The sequence below is a fragment of the Bacillus rossius genome, chromosome 6, assembly GCF_032445375.1.
Source record: "Bacillus rossius redtenbacheri isolate Brsri chromosome 6, Brsri_v3, whole genome shotgun sequence".
Classification (NCBI taxonomy): domain Eukaryota; kingdom Metazoa; phylum Arthropoda; class Insecta; order Phasmatodea; family Bacillidae; genus Bacillus; species Bacillus rossius.
The window spans coordinates 34,699,857-34,725,622 of NC_086334.1; the positions used below are offsets into that span (position 1 = coordinate 34,699,857).

The window sequence follows — 25,766 nt, forward strand, 5'->3', positions numbered from 1 at the left end:
CTATATCAAATAATTATATCTATACACGTGTATATACTATATATATTAATATTGAATACTAAGTTTTTTTTTTAATTTTGATTGAATTTATACTTTAAAAACAGTATTTAAAATATCACAACGGTTTTTTTATTATTTTATTTCTATTAATTATTTGCATGCAAAATTAAATTTTTTTTATAACTCTAGTTGAGTATAACTTCTAACGCGCATACATAAGTACACGCACCAATTTTTATATATGTAATTCATCTGCCTGCTAACATATTTTTTGGCGTTTTAACACTATGATAATCAAGAAAATATCTACAGTAAATATTACTCTCCAATTTAGCTCCCCCCAAATGCGGCGCCCGGGGTAATAGCCCCATCTGCCCCCTGTAGTTAGGTTCCGTTTCCATATTGTTATAAATGAATAATTTAAAAGTGGTACTGAAGAAGCTGGTTGAACAACTGCGGAAACACAGTACGAGACCGTTTGATTCTTAGTGAGTGACTGTAATATAATATTCAACAAAAATCTTTTTTAATAAATACTTGCATGGCATTTTACAAATGAAAGATACGTATCTGGCAACAATATTTGGAGCCAAAAATGATATAAAATTATTATTAAGTGAAAAATTCCTGATAATTGTGAAAAAAATAGCACGTAAATTCAAAAGAACCTACATGATGGTCAAAACAGACTCTGAATAAACAATATCAACGAAAACCTTTTCAACAATTGTGGAACAAGTCTTGTGAAAATATATTTTGCGTATACAAATATACACAAAAATGTTGGCAAAAACATTTAATAATATTTCGATTTCAGGTATAAAAGTTACCAATATACATTTACTTTAATAAAAATATTTTTTTCCCCCCACATTAGGTTGATTCATTGAGTGGTATAAAAATGTATTTTCATCAACGTTCCAATCAATTTTCTTTGGAAAATCGAATTTCAAACAAAAGACCAGCGCAATATTTGTAAATTGACATGAAAATCACTGTATCACTACGAAATAGTGTTCACAGTAATACTTGGTTCAGATTCTTGCCGCGGTATTTAAGCTTTGTGGTGTCCCAGTACCTCCAACAGTTAAGTTATTTGTAAACCGTTCCATGAATAGCTTTCCATTGCGCAAGCATGATACAACAAAATAAAGTCTTATTGTTGAATGATCGATTATCTTTTCCATGGTTTCAAAAAATGAATTTGAATGAAATATCAATTGAAATATTAAATCATGCGCCGATTTTGGTAATACATAATCAGTTTTATCTCCAAAAATTTATTTCATATATGAAATAATAACCACAGCCACGTCTTTTGCAAAGAAAAATAAAATATCTTTCTTTTAGTGTTACAAACAATTTCTTGGCAACAGGTTTCCAAAGGAATCTTTTGTAAAAGTACAGAATTTATTTTTCTGTGCAGAGATGAACAGCTTTTATGTTACCGGCTTATAAAAGCTTTCAGCACTTAAATAAAAGCGTGGTCTCTGAGATGCGAGAACTTGGAACGGCTCGAAGGGGTAGCATGCATATTTAGATCCACCGTATCCGGTAACGTTTCACATTTTCCGCCTACCCCTTCCACCCCTCTGGATAGTAAAATGGCTCCTCCTCTCTCTCACCTCACCCCCCGGCTGGTAGAGCCATTCCAGCTTAAGTCACTCGTGCCAAGCCAAAAGAAGCCTGTCCCTCGCTCTGCAGCTATCACTGGCTGAAAAGGGTGAGCTTGGGGATGCAATCTTTAACATATCTGTACCTTGGAGGCACAATAAACTATGTCACATAAACCAAACTTTTCAGATTTTTAAAGAATTTCAAATAGTACCTCACGTATTCACTAGTGATGGGCCAATAAAATCCTCAAACACAACCAAATCCTTATTATCTGAAGGACTCAAAATTCGAGGAAAATGATTTGAAAAGAAATGTAAAAAATTAATAATTTCAACTTTATCACTGATTACTAGGTAATTTTTTTCTTTATTAGATACTATAATGTTACCAATCCCCAAGAAAATGTAATTTAAACATGTTATTATAGAAATAAAATTAAAATATGTATTGATTCTGGAAACATAGTTTGTGAAACAAGCGTTTTAATGGTTGAAGGTTTCAACAACATAATTAGTATTTTTCATTTCTTTTACATTATTTTATTTTTGAGCCTTGAGAACTAGATTCGGATTTGATGGGCATATTCGTGACACTTTTGAGGATTCAAATTCGAAATTTGGATTCGAGAATTGTAAATATACCCATCGCTAGTATTTACTAAAATATTTTCTACCCAAAATATTTGAATTTTTGACATATCGTTTATCTTAGTGCTGTAAAAACGTCAGACCACTGGTCAATTTTTATGGTTAAAAGTGCATTTTGCCCAAAAGAGGACATAGTATCTTATGCCTCTGAGATACAGATATATGTGCATACAAAACGGTTTTGACAAAACTTAAAATGAATCTAATAACACTTTCAGTTATTGTAATTTTGGTTTATAGTTGCTAATAGAAATGCATAATAAGTTACAGAGAAAAAAACACATGCACAGGAAATATATTCCATTGACATATTTTTTTCGCAATGTCTTTAAAATAATTCCCAACTACAAAGAATACCACATCATGAAAATGGCGCCAGATTAATTCCAATTGTAGCAATCTGACTCATACCATCGATTAACATGAATTTTTTTTAAATGTAATAAAACTTAGAAACTTATAGCCATGATTATTTTGATTTGATAAATACTGTCCAGAATATTGCTAAAAAAAATTATCATCACCACAATGCTGGTATGCTTATCAGCTAACATGGACAAATTTACATCATTCAAGAGTTTAAAATGATTTTTTTGAAATATGAAATTGAATTGGGATCTGTTGATACCATTCAAAGACTAGGAGTGATACACGGATACATACGTCTGCGCACACACACACACACACAAACACACAAACAATCACAGTCAGCAGAAAGCTCTAGGGTGGCTGTGGTGCTCAGCAACACGGCATTGTGATCGCAAGCACGAGAGCATTTCTCGTGACCGATATTAAACGGTAAGGGGGTATATGCTGATCCAGGTCATTATTTTATGACGTGACTAATTTTGTATAATTTTTGCGTTGCTTAACTTTCGCATGACAATAGTGTATAGTCTATGTATGTACATCGCATACTTCTCGCAAATTTAGTTGCCATATTTGCAGTTTTAACGTTTTTGTGCAGTATGGATATGGAGAATCAAACTAAATAAATAAATTAAACTTTACTGTGGTAATTACTGGCTTCTTCATAATAAAGTTTAAATTTCTTAAAGAAATGATACTAAATTTTACCTAACCTTTTATCATGCTCTTATATTGAGTATTATTTAATGGGTTAGTAAATTCAAATAATTTTTTTATATAAAATTTAAATCAAGTCAAGAATCAACCAAAGATTGACCTTTTAACTTAATTTTTTTTTTCAATAATTTATTAATTCTTCATATCCATATTGTATAAAAACGTTGAAATGTAAGTTTGGCGACTTACTATGCAAAAAAACTGCAATCGTCTTACCTCTGCGCTAATTAGCTCTATGTTGCACATGGTGTGTGAAGTACCTCTTTAAAAAAGAAAACTGTTCACAATGTATAATTGACGTTAATTTGTTGTTATTGCATCTTCAGCCGTTTGTGATCAATTAAGATTGTTTTAGTTGTAGGTTAGTTCATGTGACCATACGAAAGGTACAGGCTTCTACGCAATGCTGGACCTAGCCTTTAGCGTCCGCCAGAGCAACGCAACAAATGAGAAGGCTTAGGCCGGTGTTCCAAGACAAAAAATTAAGTGTTTAGGTTTTGAACATGCTACACTTGTACCCTAACCGTATTCCTAATGCACGATAGGACACGGCCAGTCTCTTTATGTTTAGGGAACAGATTTTGGTGTCCTATCCTTTGCCCCCATTCTGTTGCCTAAATTCCGTGCATGGGCATAGCTTACTTTTTCGTTGATTTCGTCCAGATGGCGGACCTGCGTCTGACGCCATTAACTCGTATATAGTCACTTTTGTGATCATCGGGGGACGTACCAAGTGTGCTGGTGTGACAAACATTATGATAGCGAAACTATCCTGGAATACATTTTGTACACTTCAATTGTCATAACAAGAAAAAATCGCAACTTATAGAGTACTCGAGAAAATTAGAAAAGCGGTTCTATTTTTGTGCGATGGTGCTGCTATTTCTAGTAATTTTTGCAGTAACAATTGTGTCGATGGTTTGCGAAACGTCCGCTGGAATGAGTTGAAACTAGTTTGTAGCCTCGCGCAGGGCACCGTTAATTGAAACTTCTGCCGATTGGTTTCTTTACCGGGATTCGGTTTGGACATGTTCTGGAATACGGTCCGCGTGTTAAGGTTACGGTTGTGTCCCAACAAGGCAGTGCTTATTCGCTATCTTACCCGAACGTCGTGGAATACCGCCTTGAGTCACGTGTCAACACTAAGCTTGCCGGCACGGCCCATCGTTGTGCGGTCTTCCTCCCCTCCACCCCCCCTTCAACCAAAGAAAAAACCAAGTCCCGCTTCTGTAAGCACGGCGGTGAAGTTGGTGACAGTAGTATAGGATAGTATTTTCTGGCACTGGCGCTGGCGCGTGGAGCCTGAGCCGGTGTCCGCCATATTGGATTGTAACGCCACGGCGGCCATCTTGGAGGAGTGTAACGGGACATAGCGTAACGGGACAAGTTTGACCTTGACCTTTGACCCTCAAAATTCGCCAAAATTGGGCAAAAATTGCCCAAAATTCCTCAAAATTCGCCAAAATTTCCATTTCTGTGAAAAACAATTCCGCCAAAAAATCTCAAAAAATTCCACAATTCAAAAATTCCCGTTTTCGAGAGAAAAATTCCCGTTTCGAGGGAAAATTTCCCGTTTTTAGTCCTTAAAAATCCCAGCGGCTAGAAATGTCCATATGTAGGCTTAAGCATCCATGTCTACAGCCTACGATAAGCCTCTGACGTCATCATGGATTATGACGTCACCGTTGCAATTTTCGTTACGGCCGCCATCTTTAACTTGTTTATTTATTATCCGATTTTAATGAAAAAAAAATTAAAATTTATAAAAAAATTCAAATAATAAAATTTTAATAAAATACTTATAAAAAATATACTTTTACGACACGGAGTTCGGAGTCCTCGGTTCGAACCCGACTAGTGCAAAAAAAATTAAAAATGGCAACAGGCTCCTTCCTCAATGGTGGTTGCAGGCAGACTGAATCCCACCAATTTTTTCAAAGCATATATATCGTCACCTAGTATGACGTCATGTCCGCCATCTTGTCTTCATTGCTGGAGACCACCATCATGTTTTCGTCGGCGAGAGTGCGCTGACACCATGTTAGTTTAGTTCTTATCCGCTAGAGTGCAGTAATCATTTATTACTGTGACACCCGCCATCTTCAAATTTGGTCGCCATATTGAAAATCCGTAATTATTTAGCTAGAAATTCGGGAAAAGTTCCAAAATTCATTAAATAAATCACTCATTAATTTACATATTGATTCGATGGATTCCTGTCCTTGGTTCGACCCTCGATCGTTACAATAATGTTTAATTTTATGAGAAAAAAATAATAACTTCAATAAACCATGTTCAACATATTTAAAGAGACTTTAAATCCTCTACTACCATCATCCTATCAGACATCAAGACCACCATATTGGAAATTCGTAATTTTAATGCTAGAGATTCGGGAAAAAGTTCAAAATTCATTAAATAAATTTGTAATCTATATACTGATTGATTAGATCGAATAAGGTCCTTGGTTCGATCCCTGACCGATACAAAACAACTTTAATTTTAAAAAATACCACAAAAGCGACAGGTTTGAGAAAATAAAAACACCGCAAGTTCTTTTAAAAAATTTTATTACATAAATTCAATACACTACTACAAGTACAAAAAAACACTGACAAATTACTAAAGCCTTTTTGGATTCCTCGGTTCAAACAGTCTTCTTATTGTACGGACTAAGCCTTTTACATGACTTTAAATGTCTATCCGATCCGTTCATCACCACAAACAGAGACGGACGGAAGTTCATATCACTTATATAGTTTCATTAGACGGTACAACACATGAGTCAAATCAATAACCATGTTCATTATACGTCTCGGAGCATTTTTTATAATGACGATGTAAGCTATCGAGACGTGAAATTAGTTTATTGCACTTATTGCACTGAAATTGTATTCTTTGAACATTATTAGAACAACCGCTTCTTTCATGTCTGCGAGCATTTGAGGTGATAGTAAATGATGCACCACAGTATTTGCACTGATGCGAAGTACGCTCTTCATTAATTGAAGTATTCAATGCTGACGAAACTTCAGATGATGGTGGATCAGCACATATCGAAGTCTCCTCCAGTGTTGTCAGAGGCGTTGTCAACGGGATCTGCTCCAAAATCGTCGGCGCTGACGTCATGGTTCCCGTAGTCGATGGTGCATCCTCCATCGAGTTCGACGTTAAAGTCGGTAAAGATGCCATCGAAGTCTCAAGATTAGGCAATTACACGACTTATTCACCAGAAGAAACAAACTAGGTGATCCGTACACCGTCGACGGCAGTAACAAACTGAGCGTCCTGCTGTCTAGGACCCGCTTATATACATGCACCGGCTGGAATAATACGCTAGTCAAATCAAGAACAATTTATTATAATACTAGAGTCAAAACAACATGAAAAAAATAGAAGCACCATCAACAAAAAAAAAGGAAGCACATTTAAAAGCACCATCATCAAAAAGGAAGCACATTTGGAAGCACCATCATCAAAAAGGCAGCACATTTGGAAGCACCAACAACGAAAAGGCTGCACCATCATCAAAAAGGAAGCACATTTGGTAGCACCGACAACGAAAAGGCAGCACATTTGGAAGTACCGTCAACGAAAAGACAGCCCATTTGGAAGCACCGACAACGATAAGACAGCACATTTGGAAACACCGACAACGAAAAGGCAGCACCATCATCGAAAAGGCAGCACATTTGTCATTAGCACCAATATTCATTGGCTCCAATATTCATTGGCTCCATTATTCATTGGTTCCATCAGTCTATTGATTCCATCAGTCTAGTGACTCCATCAGTCATTGGCTCCTACAGTCATAGGCTCCAACTGTCTTTTGTATCATCAAATCCAAATATATTCGGCTAGAATTCTACGTGTCTAAGAGACTATGAGGCCACAAGGCTACGAGTCTTAAAAAATCTAGCTGGTTAAGAGTTATTCATGACCGCGAGACTGCATGTCTAAACGAGCGCATGGCTACGAAACTACAGTTCTATGAAGCTACATGGATACAAGTCTACTCGGCTCCAACACGCAATGTACACACAGTACACACAGGAAACGGAACGTACACACAGTACACACACAGGAAACGGAACGTACACACAGTACACACACACAGGAAACAGAACGTACACACAGTACACACAGGAAACGGAATGTACACACAGTACACACAGGAAACTGAACGTACACACAGTACACACACAGGAAACTGAACGTACACACAGTACACACACAGGAAACGGAACGTACACACAGTACACACACAGGAAACGGAACGTTCACACAGTACACACAGGAAACGGAACGTACACACAGTACACACAGGAAACAAAACGTACACACAGTACACACAGAAAACGGAACGTACACACAGTACACACAGGAAACAGAACGTACACACAGGAAACGAAACGTACACACAGTACACACAGGAAACGGAACGTACACACAGTACACACAGGAAACGGAATGATCACACATACATTAGCGGAAACACACAGGCTTAGTTGGAAATCAGAATACAAGAAATAAAAACATTAAATTTTTACTTTCAATATTTAATTACTTCTCAACATTACACAAATACAAGTAAAGGAAGCCATTATTGTATGTAGCCAGCTTTCCTCAGTTCCTTGAGTATGAAGGATATTTCTTTGATGCACGAATAGTTTCCTGCACAAAGCGAGCCATGTAGAAGTCTTAGCCGGTCAACCAATATGTTTGGATCTTTCCATGATGTGTAATCAATCTCTTCTACCACCATCTTACTTGCTTGTTTATTATAAATACTGTCAATATCACAATCGTCCCAGTGATCATAATAAGCATTATCAGATTTATTTATTATAACACGACGTTTCCATCGTTTCGGTCTCAGGACATCGCCACATTCTTCGATCTTGTCAGCTCTAGGTGCTTCATCACAGTCTATGCCTTTGTCAACAGCCTCAGAGTCACTGTAACAATCACTGTAGAAGACATCCTCTTCACCCAGATTACCGTATGAATTCGCTATCGATGATGTCGAAGTGTCTTCATGCTTCCTTTTTAGGAGTCCATCATTTTTACAAAGAATGGAGGATCTACTGAATATAGGCTTGAATGTATTCTCACTTTTCACGGTGTTGATACTTCCATTAGTTTCAGTCTTCCCGAAGCCATTAGCATCCTTCAATTTATGTTCTTCCTCACGATCGGGTGAGCTAATACCATCACGCTCAGGACAAGGAAAATTATTGTCGTAATGCAGATCACTCTTCTTTAGTCTAGTGGATCCATCGGTGTCCTCTATGCCGTAAGTAGTCTTGACTTTACATGTTCTACCATGTCTTTTTAAGCTGTCAATTCGTGTTAACAACCTGCTACAACGATTACAGCTTAACATGTTGCGTAGTGGGTTTCTAGCACAATCATTCTTCTCATGACGTCTAGCATTCCTTCTCATGGCAAAATCCTTGCCACAGTATCTACAGCGGCTTCCTTCCGATTCAGCTGCAGATAACAAACCACGATCCATGGTAGCTTCTGTGACTAATGTTAGATACAAACTGTCAGTTTTCTCCAATTGGAACCATTTCTTAAATAGAGTTTTTGAAATATTTCATCAGCGAGAGTTAAGTTATCTAATGCAAAGCAAATTGATGCAAGTAGTTCTGGCTGTCGTCAACAGATGTCGCCACGTGTTGCTTGCAGGTAAATAATATCTATTTCATTAATGTGGGATGCGGAACGCTCACTATCGATCGCAAAGGGAGGTTGGCTTCGATAGTATCCAAGGAGAAAAAAGTTCGTCCTTCCTGCTAGTGCTTCTCAGATTTCTCACGGTCCGCCATCTTGGATTGCGACGTCACGGCGGCCATCTTGGATGGGTGTGACCTTGACCTTTGACCGAAACCGCAGGAGTGATCGCAAGAACACGGAGAAAACCATCATAATATTGGCAAGAATAATCAGGAGCACACGGAGAAAACCGCCGAAAAGTTTTCTTTAATATCATGAAATACAAAAAAAAATAATAAAAAATTAAAAATAAAAACGAAAAAAAAATTCAAACATTCTGGCTTGTACTAGAACTCTATCTTTGCTCAACAATGAGAAGTTCACAAGCTAGCAGAATGTTTGAATTTTTTTTTCGTGCAATTTTTTTTGGGCAATTTTTGCCCAATTTTGGCGAATTTTGAGGGTCAAAGGTCAAGGTCAAACTTGTCCCGTTACGCTATGTCCCGTTACACTCCTCCAAGATGGCCGCCGTGGCGTTACAATCCAATATGGCGGACACCGGCTCAGGCTCCACGCGCCAGCGCCAGTGCCAGAAAATACTATCCTATACTACTGGTGACACTGGGTTGCCGGCTGAGCTGGCGCCAGCCTGTTTGCCAAGGAGGTTCGTAGACAAGCCCTCATTGTTTTGTGAAGGAGGATGTAGTCAATGGATGTACCGGATAAGCGACGAAGATGAAAACGGTAAAAAAATATAATAAAAATAAAGCATTTCCAGCGTTCTATAAAGCTTTTATTTTCATCTTTACTTTTGCCTTTACAGTGAGTGGTCCTTTCAGCATTTTTTTTACTGCTCGAGTAAAATTCCTGGTGATGTAATGCCTTATGTTAGTGAATTTTGTGGTAATTTTATTTGCGTTGGACATAAATTTTTTCAGACAACGTATTCATTTTTTTAAAAAACTGTGCATACAGTTTAGGCGAGCAGGAGGTTTGCACAAAATACTTTCTTTTGCAAGCGGACCGCATTACCACGAAACTCCGCAGAACAAAATTAATTATAATCTGAAAAAAAATTATCGTTTCCTTGAACCTCATCATCCTGATACGGGTTGCGTGAATTTTCACCATCGTTTAGATTTCCAAACCTTTGTATTTATTTTGTATTTATATATATGTATATATATTTTGCTATTTTTCTGAAGATTCCTGGGTTTGATTAGCCAATTTTTTTTTGTGAGTAGTGGCCATCGTTAGCTGAGTGAGACTTCTTACCGCAGTTGGATGCATGCCAGCTTTTGGTGCTGGGGTTCTGGGTTTGAATCCCGAAAAATGAAAGGATTCATTTTGTACTGTCTAAATTGGTCACACATGTGTGAATAACAATGAAACACACAAGTAAAATAATCTCAATTACTGGTTTAAAAGGAGGAATGTTGGAAATAACCAACAAGCCAAACATAATTTGAAAAAATAAAATAAAATTAGGTCAGTACAGTAGCTTTCCTTTGAGGAGACCCGAGTTAGATTCCCAGGATTTTTCGCAATCGGGAAATGTGCCTGACGATTCTGTTAACCAGGGTATTTTTTTTCTCGTGGTGTTCCTGCCTTTTCTCGCTCAATAATTTGGTCAATATTTATTTCTCATATTGTCATCCTGTAGTTATGTATAATGACCTCGATGACTCGATGCTACTCATTGTTTCATTTATTTATATATAATTAGAACTAGCGCTCTGCGGATTTATTACACGCCAGATAATGCCCCTTGTGGGACCGGCATATACCACTCCTTCAGGGCAGGGAGTCTTTGGCGTGAAGGAAAGTTGATACGCCATTTCAGCGCGGTTCAGAGGTGTTTGGGTAGAGACTGTGAGGTGAGGCTGAGGAAAACCCGTTCCCAGCATCATCACCACAACAACCCTTAAACCCGTTCAGCAACCGACAGAACTCGCTGGCCTAAGCCCCTCCAGCAAGCACTGACGGCACAGTAATTCTTGGACCCATCCTCTGACGAACGGCGCGCGTGCTCGTGTGCAGGACGGAGGGTCGCGGCAAGCGGCGGCGGACGAGGGCGGAGCCCGTGGACTCCAACTCCACGCTGGGCCCCGGGGACCACAAGCTGCCCAGGAGCCAGTGCGTCGGCGTCTACAAGAGGTTCCACATCTGCAACGACCAGGTGCGGACACCGGCGTCGCTGGTCCCGAGTGTTGACCCGACAGCCTCGGAACTCAAGCGGGACACACGGGCAGACAGTCATCGGGAAGCACAAATTCCGCACATCCCCAGCTCTAGAAATTTGCGCTCGTGAAGCTTAGGTGTTTGGCTTCTGGGACCAAATGTAGGTAACCGAACCCAATGAACACTTCACTTTAATAATGAGCACCTGTACCTGCTAAAAGAACAAACAAAAAAAAAATTACCATATCTGCAAAATTTGTGGTTGTAACTGAGGATGTGGTCATTTTAGGTTTCCCAAAAATGATGAAGTACAGTAAAATAACATTTTTTTTCAAAAACTAGTAACACTGAAACTTACAAATAACTCTGAAAATTCATATGCAACCACATAAACAGCATGCAAATAACTCGTACGCCAAACAATTAACTAGAAAATCTCTGTACAAAATCCTCTACGATTGCTGATTTGGTACGTAAAAGTAGTATTTACTTCTTTGATCGCAGGCGGTGCGGTGATAATCCACTGGACCCTAATGACGAAGAACGCGGGTTCGAATCACAGTCCAGCCATCCTGTCTTCGATGTTCCGTTGCAACTCGAAATAACTCCTGGAAAATTATTGGATGGTTCATACCATAGGCCATGGCCAAGTCCGACCTCAACATTCGTCTTCTGTGTAATTTTGTGTTCCGTCTAGAATGTCCTAATTGTCAAAGAAACTTATCCCCTTCATCCTCTAAAATGAGCCTGTCTCTCTTTAGTAGGAAAAACCTCACTTATACTCATAAGACACGAAGCAACTGACTACGAGGAGTGTGTTTGGTTACTCACCGGCATATTGCGTGAGAAGTTTTTTTTGGGTTTGAGTCCCACTTAAGGTAATATTTGTAAATTTGTACTAAAAGACTCGAGCACTTTATGAGATACAAATAAAAATGTGGTTGTAATTGTCTATCACGTTCAAGTCATGTAGCAAGCATAGCCCATATTTATCAACAAGTTGAAACACTAGGGCTTTAGTGTTCACTATAATATCTGAGGTCCCTCTTTCTTTGGAATTTGGGCATAGCCTCATATTCAACCCACCAAAAAAAAAAAACTCTTTATGGAGCAAAGCGGCTCAGTGCTAGAACTCACACACTAAAAGGACCACAGCTCCAATCCAGATTCGGCAATCCTTAATGTAATTTAACCACGTTTTGCCCGAGATTGCTCCAAGTGAATGCCAGAATGGTTTCTTTTCTATAGGCCACGATGATTACTCCCCTCCTTCCAGTCTCGGATGACGGTGTGTGGTCGTGTGTAAAGGCTCTGGCTACAGTGGGACGGTGCTGACTGCTGCTCCTATGCTGTGTTTGCTACAACGAGTGCTGTGCTGGTGGTTGGATGACGTGCAGACCTGCAGACTGCAGCAGAGACTTGGCCGTCTCTGACGACGTCTCGCGGCGAAGAGACGCCGAGGCAGAGTGCAGGCGGAAGTGCACACCGCTCGTGTGTGTGTGTGTGTGTCGCAGGCCTGCCCCGGCCCCGCCAAGGACTTCCGGCAGCTGCAGTGCGAGAAGTTCAACGGGAAGCAGTTCATGGGCCGCGCCTATCTCTGGGAGCCTTTCCTCGACGGTAGGTACCTCCCGGAGGCCACGTGGCTGTAGATTCCAGATTCTCTCTCTGCTGCTGGCGCTGTCCTTGTTTCATTATGCTCTGTTGCCAGATATATGCCAACAGCACTAAAGTTATGGACACAACTTTATAAATTTGAAACAAGTTTATAAAGCTATTAAAGAAAAATTTGGTTTTCAAGAAAATAATTTGGAATACGATTTTTGGAAATAAAGTTTCTTGTTGTATTCAATCAAGAGCATCATTTGACAATATACTATTAGCCTATCTCTTCTAAGAAAATTTGTCGGAAAGACCCTATCTTGGTTTCAACAATTGTTCTGGCTCATTTTTTTAAAGATATCTCTCAATATTAAAATTTTGAGCTATAATCGACCATGGAAATTAATAAACGGAATGCCTTTGACCGACTGCTACAAATAGTTTGATCTGTAAAATAATAACCGGTGTTTAGAATGGATATTTTTTTCTTTCATAATGTGCCTACACAACTGTGATAACTATCAAAAGGCATTATTAAAAAGTCTTTGAAAAATGAACAAATTAGTCAAACCGTTTTAGAGCAACAAATAGCATTTCGACACGTTTAGCATAGCAAAAAAAAAGTTTCTGTAGTTAGCATATCTTCAAATAACTATCAGTTATTTCAGACAATGATTTAATATTTATTTCTAATCGTGTTCACTGGAATCCGCGGATCCTTCAGTTCACAGCATAGGACAGGAAGAAGTTTAATGGTTCCACAGGGTTAAACGAGTACCGAGCCATAGTTTATCGTCCTTCGCATGACCTGTGGTGCTGTATGGCGTGAAGTATAAACAAGCGATAAAATGAAAGATAGGTAGACATTGAGGTGAAGAAATCCCTCTTCAAATCGGTTCAACTACTTTCGTAAATTATTTACAGATGAAAACATTACATTTCAAAGCTGATCCAGCAGATATTCTGGTAATGATACATACAAAGTGATAACCGTTATTTATCGTGCGAGATAAATAAAATTTACAATCATTAATCACAAAAATTAAATTCATTAACAAAATTATGGTTAGCGCCGGAGGTTGGTTGAACCAGTGAAAGCCTCTATCACACGATGAAAGTTTTCTTGCAAGGTCTTCCATGGCAGCTTTAAAGTGGAAGAATTAGCAGAGCGCTGACCGTTTCCATGAAAGTGGTTGTAATTGACCGAGTTCGAAATTATGTGGAAAGTTTTGTAGATGGTGGAAATTTTATCCAATCAGAATTAAGTGTTATTGTGCCCCTAGTGTTAAAAATGGTAATTTATTTTGGATGATTGAAGTTTCGTTCATTATTGATTTGAAACGTGGCGAACAAGTGGTCTGTTGAAACAGTTACAGTATTATGCGACAATTATGAGAAACCTCCATATTTATAAAATACAAAAAAAAAATATTCACTATCATAACAAAACCATTCGTACGACTTAGGCCTACACCAGTCGCAATTCCACGTGTGATGGTTTCTTCCGTGGAAACATCCATACCTGCTGCTATAGAGGCTTGGCTAGCAGTTTTGCTGGAAGCTTCTAGTGGAGCCTGTGTGAAACCTTCCATCGTGTGATGCCGGCTTAAGGAAGCATCCGATACGGACCAACAGGGTCTGTGAAGCGGGGAGGGAGGGTGGTAGCGAGACACGTTGCTGTGTCTACGGCAGCCCTCCCGCCGCGAAACCAGACGACGGGCGTGGGTGGGGGGTGGAAACATTAACGGCACCCGGAGTGAGTGGGGGTAGCACAGGGTATTTGGTAATCTCCGTCGAGCCGCCGAGAAGGGAGGGGGGAAAACACATCCATGCCGCCGGCGCCAACCCCTGCCGGATGCGCGTCCCTCGGTTTTACAGGGCGTTGCACGTACTTGTGGGGAGGGGGGGGGGACTGAACAGGCGGAATATGCTATCTAAAAAAATGGTGCGGTTGAGAAATGCCAACATCAAAAATTAAGTTTTAAACACAAATAAAACATACACGTAATGACTGAAATAAAAAAATGTAATTCTACAGACATTAATAATTCATAGTTTATGGAATGATGTATGATCGGAGTGGCTTATTGAGTAAAATTTCAAACTATTATAATTTGGATTTTTTTTTTACATTGTTCAATTTTCTTAGTTACAATGAAATAAGCATAGCTGCCATGTGCAGATATGCAGTCGTGTGCTCGTGTGTATTTTTTTGAAACGGAAACTGAAGTTATGGTTTTCATCACTAATACTTTGCGGCTATGTAGTTTTTCATGTTTTTAAATAAATATTAAGCACTTTAACATAGTTTTTTTGTTTGTTTCGTATTGGAAAATGGATAATCTGAACCAATGCGGCGAATATTTCCAGCAAATAGAACCAAAAAAATCAAGGTAGTCAACATTTTCTTTCAAAAAGTTAACAACTTTTAGATTGTTAATTTGCCAAAAAAATACTGCAAAATTCACTGATTTCCAAAAGAAAATAAGAGCGTTAGCTATAGCACTGTGTTGCAACTTTTTACCTTCCTTGCTTTGTGGTTGCACAGGCATATCCGTGATGATTACCACGACGTCGTGGCAGAGAGGTTGCGTGCTACTCCTATGAAGGGCCAGCTCACGAGAAGGTCATGCTAGAAGTCAGACACAACTGTTGAAAGTTTACACCTTAAATTTACCAATGATGCTGGTTACTAATCATTCAGGGAACTACATGAATATACAGATATATATGAATAAAATAATTGGTAACGAGTTCATCTTCTTTGCGTATCTTTATTCTACATTAATAACACTTTTCTTTCTTACAAGTGCCTGTTTACAATGTTCACAACAGAGCACACAACTAGGAGGTGAGGTGCCGGCGTAGTTTCCATGGAGATCCAACTATCTTCAACTATGAAGAAGCCTTCCTTCATTTTAGGCACAGTCTCCGTCAAAAAGTCCGTAAATACTTTGTCTTTTCCATCAGTTCGCCCACTCACGCGGCAAACTGCTCTTTCGCTTGACCAGGAAACAACTCGCAAAATGTCATTAAAAGTTGAGCCACCTAGTATTCTGTACTGTTATTGAAATTACTTTTTTTATTGGACCTTTTTTATAGGCGATGAGAAATGCCAATATAAATATACTAAGAAAATATACTATATACAAATATACAAAGAAAATATACTAAAAAAATTGTTTAATCAGTTATTTATATAGCGAACAACTCTTATTTTAAAGCATCATTGCTAGCACTGAACGTTTATTACAGCGCCTGTATATTTGTTACCCTGCAATTTGCTTCTCTGAACAGCTGTGCGGATTGCCCAAGCGTCAGGAGTTAAAGAAGCCTCGATGATTGAGTGTTGAACGACAGTGATAAAACCGAGTTTCAAGTCTCGTAAAATCTCTAACTCTGTAAAGGTGCAATTTACTACTCTTTAATTTTCATATTTTTTTAGATGGATTTATATTTTTACGGGGAACGGGGTACTCTAAACACAAAATAAAAATGGGTTTTTATTAAATAGATTTGGCTTTCCTACTATCTTTACTCCCTTTCAACATAATTTACTGTAGAGTAAACGTCGTAAAATGCTGCAAATGTAAAACTTTCATATCAGCTTAATGGAGAAGCCTAGACAGTTTAACCTCACAATACTTGAAAAAAAAAAAACAGTCACGCTCTTGTTGCTTGGTTAGATTTGTTTTCATTCCTGTAATATAAACAGCAAGAATACTTCGAATTTTATGTCATTGTTTTTCCCGTCTCCTTCTTGATAAGTTTGACGTAAAAGATTCTAAGAGCTCGTTTAGAATATTTCTGGTAACAAATTCTGGCCTTGCAACTAGAAGCTTCATCTCGTTTCTTAGGAAGCACGTCTGCTTGCGAGTAATAAAACTTAATGAAAGGTGAGGTAAATTGGCGCGTTAAACACTCAGTCATTGATAAAAAAAACTACTTTTGCCAAAATTGTTTTCGTAATATCAAAAAAACACTTTGGTTTTTCTCAAATTGAATAAACCTTGCTAAAAAATACTTATAAATTATTATGCATATATGTGTGTATAAAAATATAGAAAATGCAAGCAAAATATTTACAAATAGGGAATTTTTAAATTATGATTCAAAACTTTGTGCGTGATCATAAGTTATATTACGTTTAATGTTTCATCTTACCCAAGAAAAATAATGTAACCGTAACTAAAAATATAAACACAAATTCAGTTTTACGTCGCTTTGTAATGCAAAAATAGTATAAACGTTACATGATTAGCACCACTTTAGAGAACTACTAGCCACTGAGCCGATAAGACGAACACTGTTTGTTCAGTCAAAATACATATATAGACCTCTACAGCGTCAAACGCGTAAAATTTTTTTTCCATCGCTAAATAAACGCAGATAGATTTAATGCTAGCTAGAGGAGCATTTTAGTAATTTCTTCAGTTGAGTACAAATATCTAACTTGCATTTCCTTTCAGCATCTGCTTATTCCTGTGAATGTATATGCTATAAATAGCTGGGAATTATGTCAATTAAAATGTTATAGTGATAAATAATATCAGCATCTAACAATAAGCCCACCCACATACTGTTTTAGAAAAAAATATGATATTCCTTCTTTCCCAGGTAGCCAGATAGTTAAAATAGTCTTGTAATTTTAAAAATAAGGGATCGTAAAGTACGAATTTTTTTATTAATTTTTGTAATCATATTTTCCGAAGAAACAATTATTGAGAAATAGTTGCATATATTAACCTGCGCACACTCATGCACTAATTACTTGTTACAACTTCGACTGTTTACACTAAATCATTGTTTAATTAAAGGTTCAACAAATTTGTAACAAATTTTTCTTTTCTGTATGAGTTCACCAATCAATTATATTGAAGTATTTTTCAGCAGTGATTTACTACTAACAATTAAAAAAAAAGTCACGTGTTAATATTTTTCCATTGATAACGTGGCTGTTTTAATTCGATGCCGAACTTTGTGGGTGAACTTTTGGTTGAAAATTAAGTTACTCAATTCTGAAAGTGCAATCATAAACCTAAAGTGAGAAGAGCGACCAACCAGATACAGCAAGCCGAAGCGTTCAGTGAAAGTCCACGCGAAGCTAAATTCAGTTGACGCTGTGTACTGGAATCAGATGCGTCCATGAAATTTCGTTCGCTATGTGGCTAATGGGAATCACACGCATTCACCAGAGCAGAAAGCATTTCGGCTGGTCTGATTATCTGCATGCATATGGAACACAATTCATACTGTAATGCTCCAATTTTCCTGATAGCCATGAATTATGTACCACTTCCAATGAGCACACAAACCTACCAGTTCAGTATTTATCATGTCCTGGTCGTAAAAGTATAATTGGACAAGTATTGCGTAAATTTACTGAGACACAAGTTATATATCATATAACGATAAACCATTAATTTTCTTATGTATTTTATGAAATATTCTCCATTGTATTAATCCTAAATATGTAGAGTAGTTAAAATTGCAAACTTGATTTTACACATTACCTGTTAAGTTGAGAACATAAACTTTTCAGTGACTATTTTTATTTAATTTCTGTTCAGTTGTTAGAAGTAAGCTAATCAGATTACCTATAGTGTCTTCAAAACAAACGTACGTCGACTTTTGACTAAAAAATGATATTAACCATGTCGGGCGCTGGGAAAGAACCATTGGTTCTTACTTCCCATCCTCCTGAGTGGAAGTATCACAAATTATGTTAGGCACATGTGTATTTTTATTTTTAAGATTTTAATCGCCTTTGTAAACCTAGAACTTTAATATAGAAAAGTTGTTCGAGTTTTTTCACTTAAACATAAATCAAGTGCACTCTTCATTAATTGAAATCAACCCATTTATCGAGTGTCATTGTAGAATAAAATTTTTTACTGGTAGTTCCATTCTTATTGTTAGATAACGGGTCGAAATATTTGACTACCAATGGTGACTAGAATTTCAGTTTAAAGTGGCATTCTTAATTTCATATATAACATGTTTTGACATTATTTTACGATTAAAATACATGGCTATAATCATAGGTATGTATAAAATAACATGTACTAGTTTAGTAAAAATGTTCCCTAAAGGTTTCAAAAATTATGCGACACAGTTAAACAACGAATTATAAACTAGTTTTTTTGTTTAACCAAAAAATAATTATTTTTCAGAAATCTTATTTAAAATATTAAATGAATAAATTATTCTTAAGTATGTAAAGTCCTGATGAGGTTCACCGTGTTACTTAACTACAAAATTTAATAAACGGGTTTAAAATTAATAGGTAACCAATTGCCCTACCAAGTCTCTTAACGCACTTTTTTAATTTCTAGATTTCCTTTAATCGAAAGGTAATTTGATTAAACTATTACAAACAAAATCAGAGGATTCCTGTGACGAAAAAACTTCTAACTGCACATTATAGCGGTGTAAAAATGGTAAAATTTGCTACGTTTTTTTCAGAGTCTAGTTTCTGATTAAATAAAATATTTACATTACCTATTAAGTGAAGCAGGAAATAAGCTTGATATTCCTTTTGTACTTGCAATTTTTTAACTAACTAAGACCCTCAAATTCGTTTGCAATGCGTGATTACGACAAATAGCGTAGCTCCACAACTTTTCCTGAAGTTACTGTGTTTTACTGCAGTGAATCTCTTTACACTATATTAAAACGACTTGATATGAAGCATGTAAATTTTTAACACTTAATACTTACGAGTGGCAATAAACTTAGCCGTGAGAAAAGCATGGGGTGACCAACTGTATCTCTGCCACTTTCATGTTTGCTAATGTGACTTATTTATCGTCAATGTAAAGGCTACCTTTAAAGGGAACTGCACTGTTTTAAATAGAAGAGAAATTTAGTGTGTGAAAAAAAAGATATTATTTATGTATGATTATTATTTGTATCTACTATCTTTCTTTACCACTTGAATAATTAAAAAAATGAAAAATAAACTCTACGTAATACTTTGTCAGTGTTATTCGTGCTACGTTTTATACAGTTCCCTTGCCACAGGGCAATCATTGCCTCATTGCCACCACACCGGACCCAAGGGTCGAACCAGAATTGGGCATCGAATTCTGGAACTGGGTTTTAGGAGAACCAGGTAGCGGAAATCTGTCCATAACCTCCTTTTCTTCATCTATAACGATTAGGTTTTTGAGGGGGGTTGGGGGTGATTATTAAACGTGAGTTAGAACTGATAAACGTTATTGCAATTAACTAATTTCCAATGGACTATGGACGAAACTGAAGTTTGATTATTTATTGCAATCAATTCACAATGTGGCCATGAATGAAATTTAATTAGTTATGTTTTTTTATTGCAATTAATTAACTTTCAATGTGACCATTAATTTAAACTTAAGTATATGTTTATTTATTGCAATCATTTAATTTCCAATGTGGCAATGAATGAAATTTAAGTATAGTTTATTTATTGCAAATAATTAATTTACAATGTGGCCATGAGTTGTAACTTGAGTATGTGTTTATTTATTGTAATTATTTATTTCCAATGTGGCCATGAAGGAAACTTAACTATTAATGTTTATTTATTGAAATTAATTAATTTAAGATGTGGCCATGAGTTAAAAATTAAGTATATGCTTATTTATTGCAATTAATTAATTTACAATGCGGAAACGAGTGAAAGTTAAATATATAATTTAATAATTGAGAATAATTTTTAGTTCCAATTTGGCCGTGAGTTGAAAAATAAGTTTATGTTTATCAATTGCGAATGACGAACTGCCAACGAGTGCCACGAGTGAAGCTCTGAGATGACGCAGGATGGTTGAAAGTTGGAGCGCGTGTTCGCAGCTCCCAACCCGTGCGAGCTGAACTGCCGCGCCGTGGGGCAGCGCTTCTACGCGACGCTCAACCAGACCGTGGTGGACGGGACTCCGTGCAAGGGGGCCGGCGCCGGCGACCGCTGGGTGTGCGTCAGCGGGCTGTGCAAGGTGAGTGTCTAGTCCCTTCGAGCGCTCACGTTCATCATTCCAAAACAAGTGAAACATTTATGACACAACTGTACAGTCAATAGTGGTAAAAAAAAACATAAATTATTATCTAAGGTTATTTTTGACGTGACAACGTCTAACAAATCGATGAACGCCGGCTTCACGCACGAAGAAGTGTCCCGTTGCGCACGTTGTCCCGTTTGCGCTGTGTCCCGTTACGCTCATTGTACGCTTGCGCCGCATCTAAATCTCTCTTACAAATCGATTAGAACAACCCATCGATTTGACTTTTTCGAGGCACATTAAACTTGAAACACTCACATTCTTTTCTCCTACTTTTCCTATCATCGTCCTATCCTTAACAGAATAACACAGATTGGAAGAAGTTAAATAGCAAACATGTATGAAAGTTGTAGTTGAAATAATCTCTTCGTTAAAGTAATAAACATATTTGAATTAATGAGTGCAAATAAATGTAAATATATCAATTGAATTGTGGATTTCATTTCACTCCTTCTTTGTATCCATAAAAAATAGTGATAATTCAATAAAAATGATTCAATTTTATTGATAAAAGTATGCAATCATTTCATCAATGTGTTTTTTTTTGGCGTTGTCACGTTAAACTATCGTACGTAAACCGACTTTACAGACAACCAAATTTTTTTTGACATTAGGGGTGTTGTATTACCACCTGATAGCTTCTATAATAACTAAAAGAAATTGAAATTAGCAAGTATATTTAGTCCATAACGTAAGGAAAAAAATATTTCAGCATTCTACAATTCTATAGAGCATATAATAAGTCTTGAGTCGTTCATTATTATTATTATTATTATTAATACTCTACTATGCGAGACTGATGGTTATCTAGGTGCCTCCGTTCAAATTAAAAAAAATAAACCATCGACAATTGATTTTTTTTCAGTACATTCTATCGTCACGCACTTTCGATCATGTTATTAAATTTGTAGATTCAAAGATGGTAGCGTAGTCAGTGATTGTATGCGGGTACAGAACAACAACGTTGAGTTTCCAGTCATTAAGATACATAGGCAATGGGAGAAACTTTAATTATTACCGAGATTGAAGTAGTTTTGGGGTCACCCGCTTGATAGTAGCTTTCATATTATATGTTTACTGACAACAGCGATATTGACCAAGATATGTAATGCATAGGCAAACAAACAAGTGAAAATTAAATCACTTTATTTTGGTAGCCAGATATTTTGTGGTGCGGCATACCATAAATGTTGCATGTCGTGATAATTTATATAGAAAATACTTTTTTCTTCTTCTTATTTCTGAAATTTTCAGAACAGCATTATGTGTTCCTCGCACTGTTTGAATGTAAGTTACTAAACAATTAGTCATCTAGTAGTTAGTTTAACATTATAAACATAACAATTTGGTTAGGAACCTCCCGTACGAGATTTTTGCTAGTAGTTATGAGTCCACCTGATAGATAGCGTCACTTGTATATCTCCCTACTTGTCCTGCGACCCAGCCTACCCGGGCACACAGTCGGCGTGCACAGTTTCAGACTGTGGCGTCGCACCGCGGCCGAGGAACAAAGGACTGGATACGCCATAATTTTGCTACACGCGCGTTAACGTTCACTAGAGCATGGTAAACATATTAATGAGTAACGCAATATAAAACGATTTGCATTTAAGTGGTAAAGAGACAGAACCTGAAAATAAATTACAATAAATTTCAAGCAGTTATTAAGGCCAGAAACATGTTTAAATAAAAAAGGATTATAAATTAATTTAATGTTTACCACTCAAACCTCACAGTTGCCCTATGCACGACGAAAAGAACTCGTCCTAGGTCAGAGCCTGCGCATAGAGGCGATACCGCAATAGAAACACAAGCGAGCGTCACACTTATTACTCCGCAATACGAACACAAATATACTCCTGACTAGGCGGAGGCCCTTAAAAGGGTAGTTTCCTAAATTATTTCATCTTTAATCTCGTGTTTCGCACATGATTTGAAATAATATTCATAGTATGACTCTCATTACTATTTTTTTAAAAGATTCATCAATCAAATAAGTGTTTATTTAATGGGTTTTATAAACTCAAATGCAAATTTCCATTTCAGTCAATCACTCAGTCGTACATAGTTTCGAAGTAACCGTTAATATGTTTCCTTTCTCGCAAAACTCTTCATATTTAGTACATTATTCATTACATCAATAAGGATTCGGTTTTCTCAAAAATACTAAAGACAAATGGTTATTGAATTATTAATGATAATGTGGTAATATAGAATATTACATCAGATTTAATACAAAAATGTTGATTCAAAACTGTTGCCCTCAAGATGTCATTCTCTCAATTCGTGTTGGGTTGAAATAAAAATTGTTCTAGAAGTTTTTTGGAACCATCAAATAAACTTTTATATTATTATAATCTTCCAAACATTTATGATGGTTTATTGATTATTTATTAAAAGTCATAAGAAAACCCCGGACATTCAAGAAACAACATTACCCAGGACACTGCCACCTTGAGTGTTCAATAATTTCATGCACGATCGAACCACCTTTAACGATATCGTTTTGAAACAAAACCCAATAGGCGAATTGCTACAAAATAAAAAGCATGGAGGACTATGTTTTCTAAATGTTTAGCATTAAAAGTTAATAAACATAAATTAAAACAACTTTTTTTATTATTTTCTGTCATGTAGCGATGTTTTCCTTGTTAGAATGGAAGCTTATATATATATATATATATTTTAATCGAAATATTGACAGGTAGCTGAATGTGGCATTAAATACTTATGCAACATGTCAAACCATTGCTTAGCACATGTCATAGATAGACGAGATTGTCAAGTCTCTGTTTCGCTTGCCATGTTGGGTAACTGTATTGTCATATCATAATTATTATTTAACTATCTTAACTTTCAAGGTTGAGCTACGTCGATGTGGTAGATGGTACCCTGATGATGCCTGCTGCAATGCAGAGCGAAATGTCAGTTTAGTCTACCTCTTTGACGTGGCTCAACCTAAAAGTCATGATACTTTATTAGATAATTTTCTGCTAAAGCCTGCAATACAATATAATTATTATGGTCAGGCCATATTTTCTTTACATAAGTATCGCTTATGTCTTGTAAATTTTATGTTTGATGAGCCCGAGATTATATGGACCTTAATAAAACAAACACTGTTAAGAAATATGGAATATAGTAAACAATCAACTTATAAACAGATTAATATGGGATATAATTTAACCAGTTGAAATAACAAAATAATGGTTTTAGTCCAAATTGACTCAAACAGAAACACAAATATTTATCTAAAGAGAAAAAATTGAGGTCGCAGAGTGGCTTTAGGCAATGGCACATTTATGATTATAGTGGCTTCCGAACCACCCGACCACCCAGTGTTTTCATCATTTTACACATAATTTATATTGATTCCTGTCCCAACAAGCAATAAAAAATTAAAGGATAAATAAGCATATATAGTATTTTATTTTACATTTTATGTTTATGTTGTATGATGGTAGCAAGATTTGATCTTCATAAAACGACAATACGTTTTTAGAATGCCTCAATGACCAGAGGTCAAAAAAATATGAAGCAGTCCCGTATATATGTATGTGCGTTCCACATGATTTCATTAGTAAGAAAGTTTATGTAAGAAGATTATTTGGCTCTGAAACATGCTGGCTGGCTTGAGCTCCATATGAAGTGTCTGTTTAGTATGGAGATGGAGACGTATAGGGAAGATACTAAAGACACACTGTATCGTGCGACTTATCCTCCTAAAGTGAAAAGTTATTGCATGCAGCATCTAGATAGTTTAATTTATTTTCCATTAGGAGTTATCTTTGTACACTTCTGTTAACAAGCATAAGCTTTAGTATTGGTTATACTTTGCATACGAATGAGCTGCTTACTGATTATAACATGCAGTAAAGCAATGTAATCCCTATAAGATGCTCATGCTATGTTTGATCAGCCTACTTACACATATGCTGTCTTGACGTGAAGGAAATGCTTGCGTTATAAAAGTTCATATTTTATAAAGAAGTTCTACACTGTTAACGTTTTTAACTAAACACTTGCGTCGATACATCACAAAATGCTTTTTTTTTCCTGCTCAAATCAAAGGTGAAAATTTGAATTCCTGTAGCAAGTGTAGTTAACTTATTTATATTACCAACTAAAACATTTTTCAAATAAATCCATGCTACTTTTGCGAAAAAAATTGACTTTTATTTTTAACTTCGTTCTTTTCCTAACGATTAAGGCTTCTAAGCATCACTTACATGATCTTACAATACGACACTTAACTGAGGACATCGCAATTGAAAAGAGTTTTTTGTAAACTTAAAATATTACCAAGATAAATTTTCGTGACTTTTTTTTTAAATTTAAGTTTTTAAATTTTTTCTGATAAGTGGTGGTTTTTTGATCACCAGCAACAACGTTTCTTACTCATTTTGTGCCTATCATCCAGTAATGTAACTTGAAAATTTTTGTAAAGATGCAGCATAATGTTTCTTAATTTCACTGTACGAATTATGAAGGAATCATTGAGGTTTACGCAGTTTATATTGTTCTAAGACGATTTTATACATAATAAAAATGTTCTGTTACAACGTTCAAAAGTTTTTCTGGTCTTTTTCTCTAAAGGTGGCGATGGTTGCGCAATTTATACAAGTATAAATAATCGAGACTAGAAAAATGTTTTGAAAATAATGAAATATCACATCCGCACTCACTCTTCTTGCAAAAATACTTGTTAAAATAATTTCCTAGGACATGCACTTAATAGATTGCTTTTAATGAAAATAACATCATTGCCACATTTATTTGTAGATGCTTCACATCATTATTGGCATTTTTTGTTTTATCAGTTTCGTATTTAGCAAATAATAAAATAAATATCGTGTCGCTGGATCTTACAGTCAGCATTATC

The 25,766-nt window shown here is 36.5% G+C and overlaps 1 protein-coding gene across 1 annotated transcript in view; it reads left to right on the forward strand.

The window, feature by feature from the left end:
• Positions 1-25,766, forward strand: part of LOC134533022 (ADAMTS-like protein 4) — a 359,582-nt gene that overhangs the window by 33,643 nt on the left and 300,173 nt on the right. Inside the window, exons 2-4 of the mRNA XM_063370161.1 lie at positions 11,112-11,250; positions 12,767-12,869; positions 20,682-20,821. Of these exons, the coding sequence (XP_063226231.1) occupies positions 11,112-11,250; positions 12,767-12,869; positions 20,682-20,821 (382 nt within the window). The remainder of the gene's footprint in view (positions 1-11,111; positions 11,251-12,766; positions 12,870-20,681; positions 20,822-25,766) is intronic.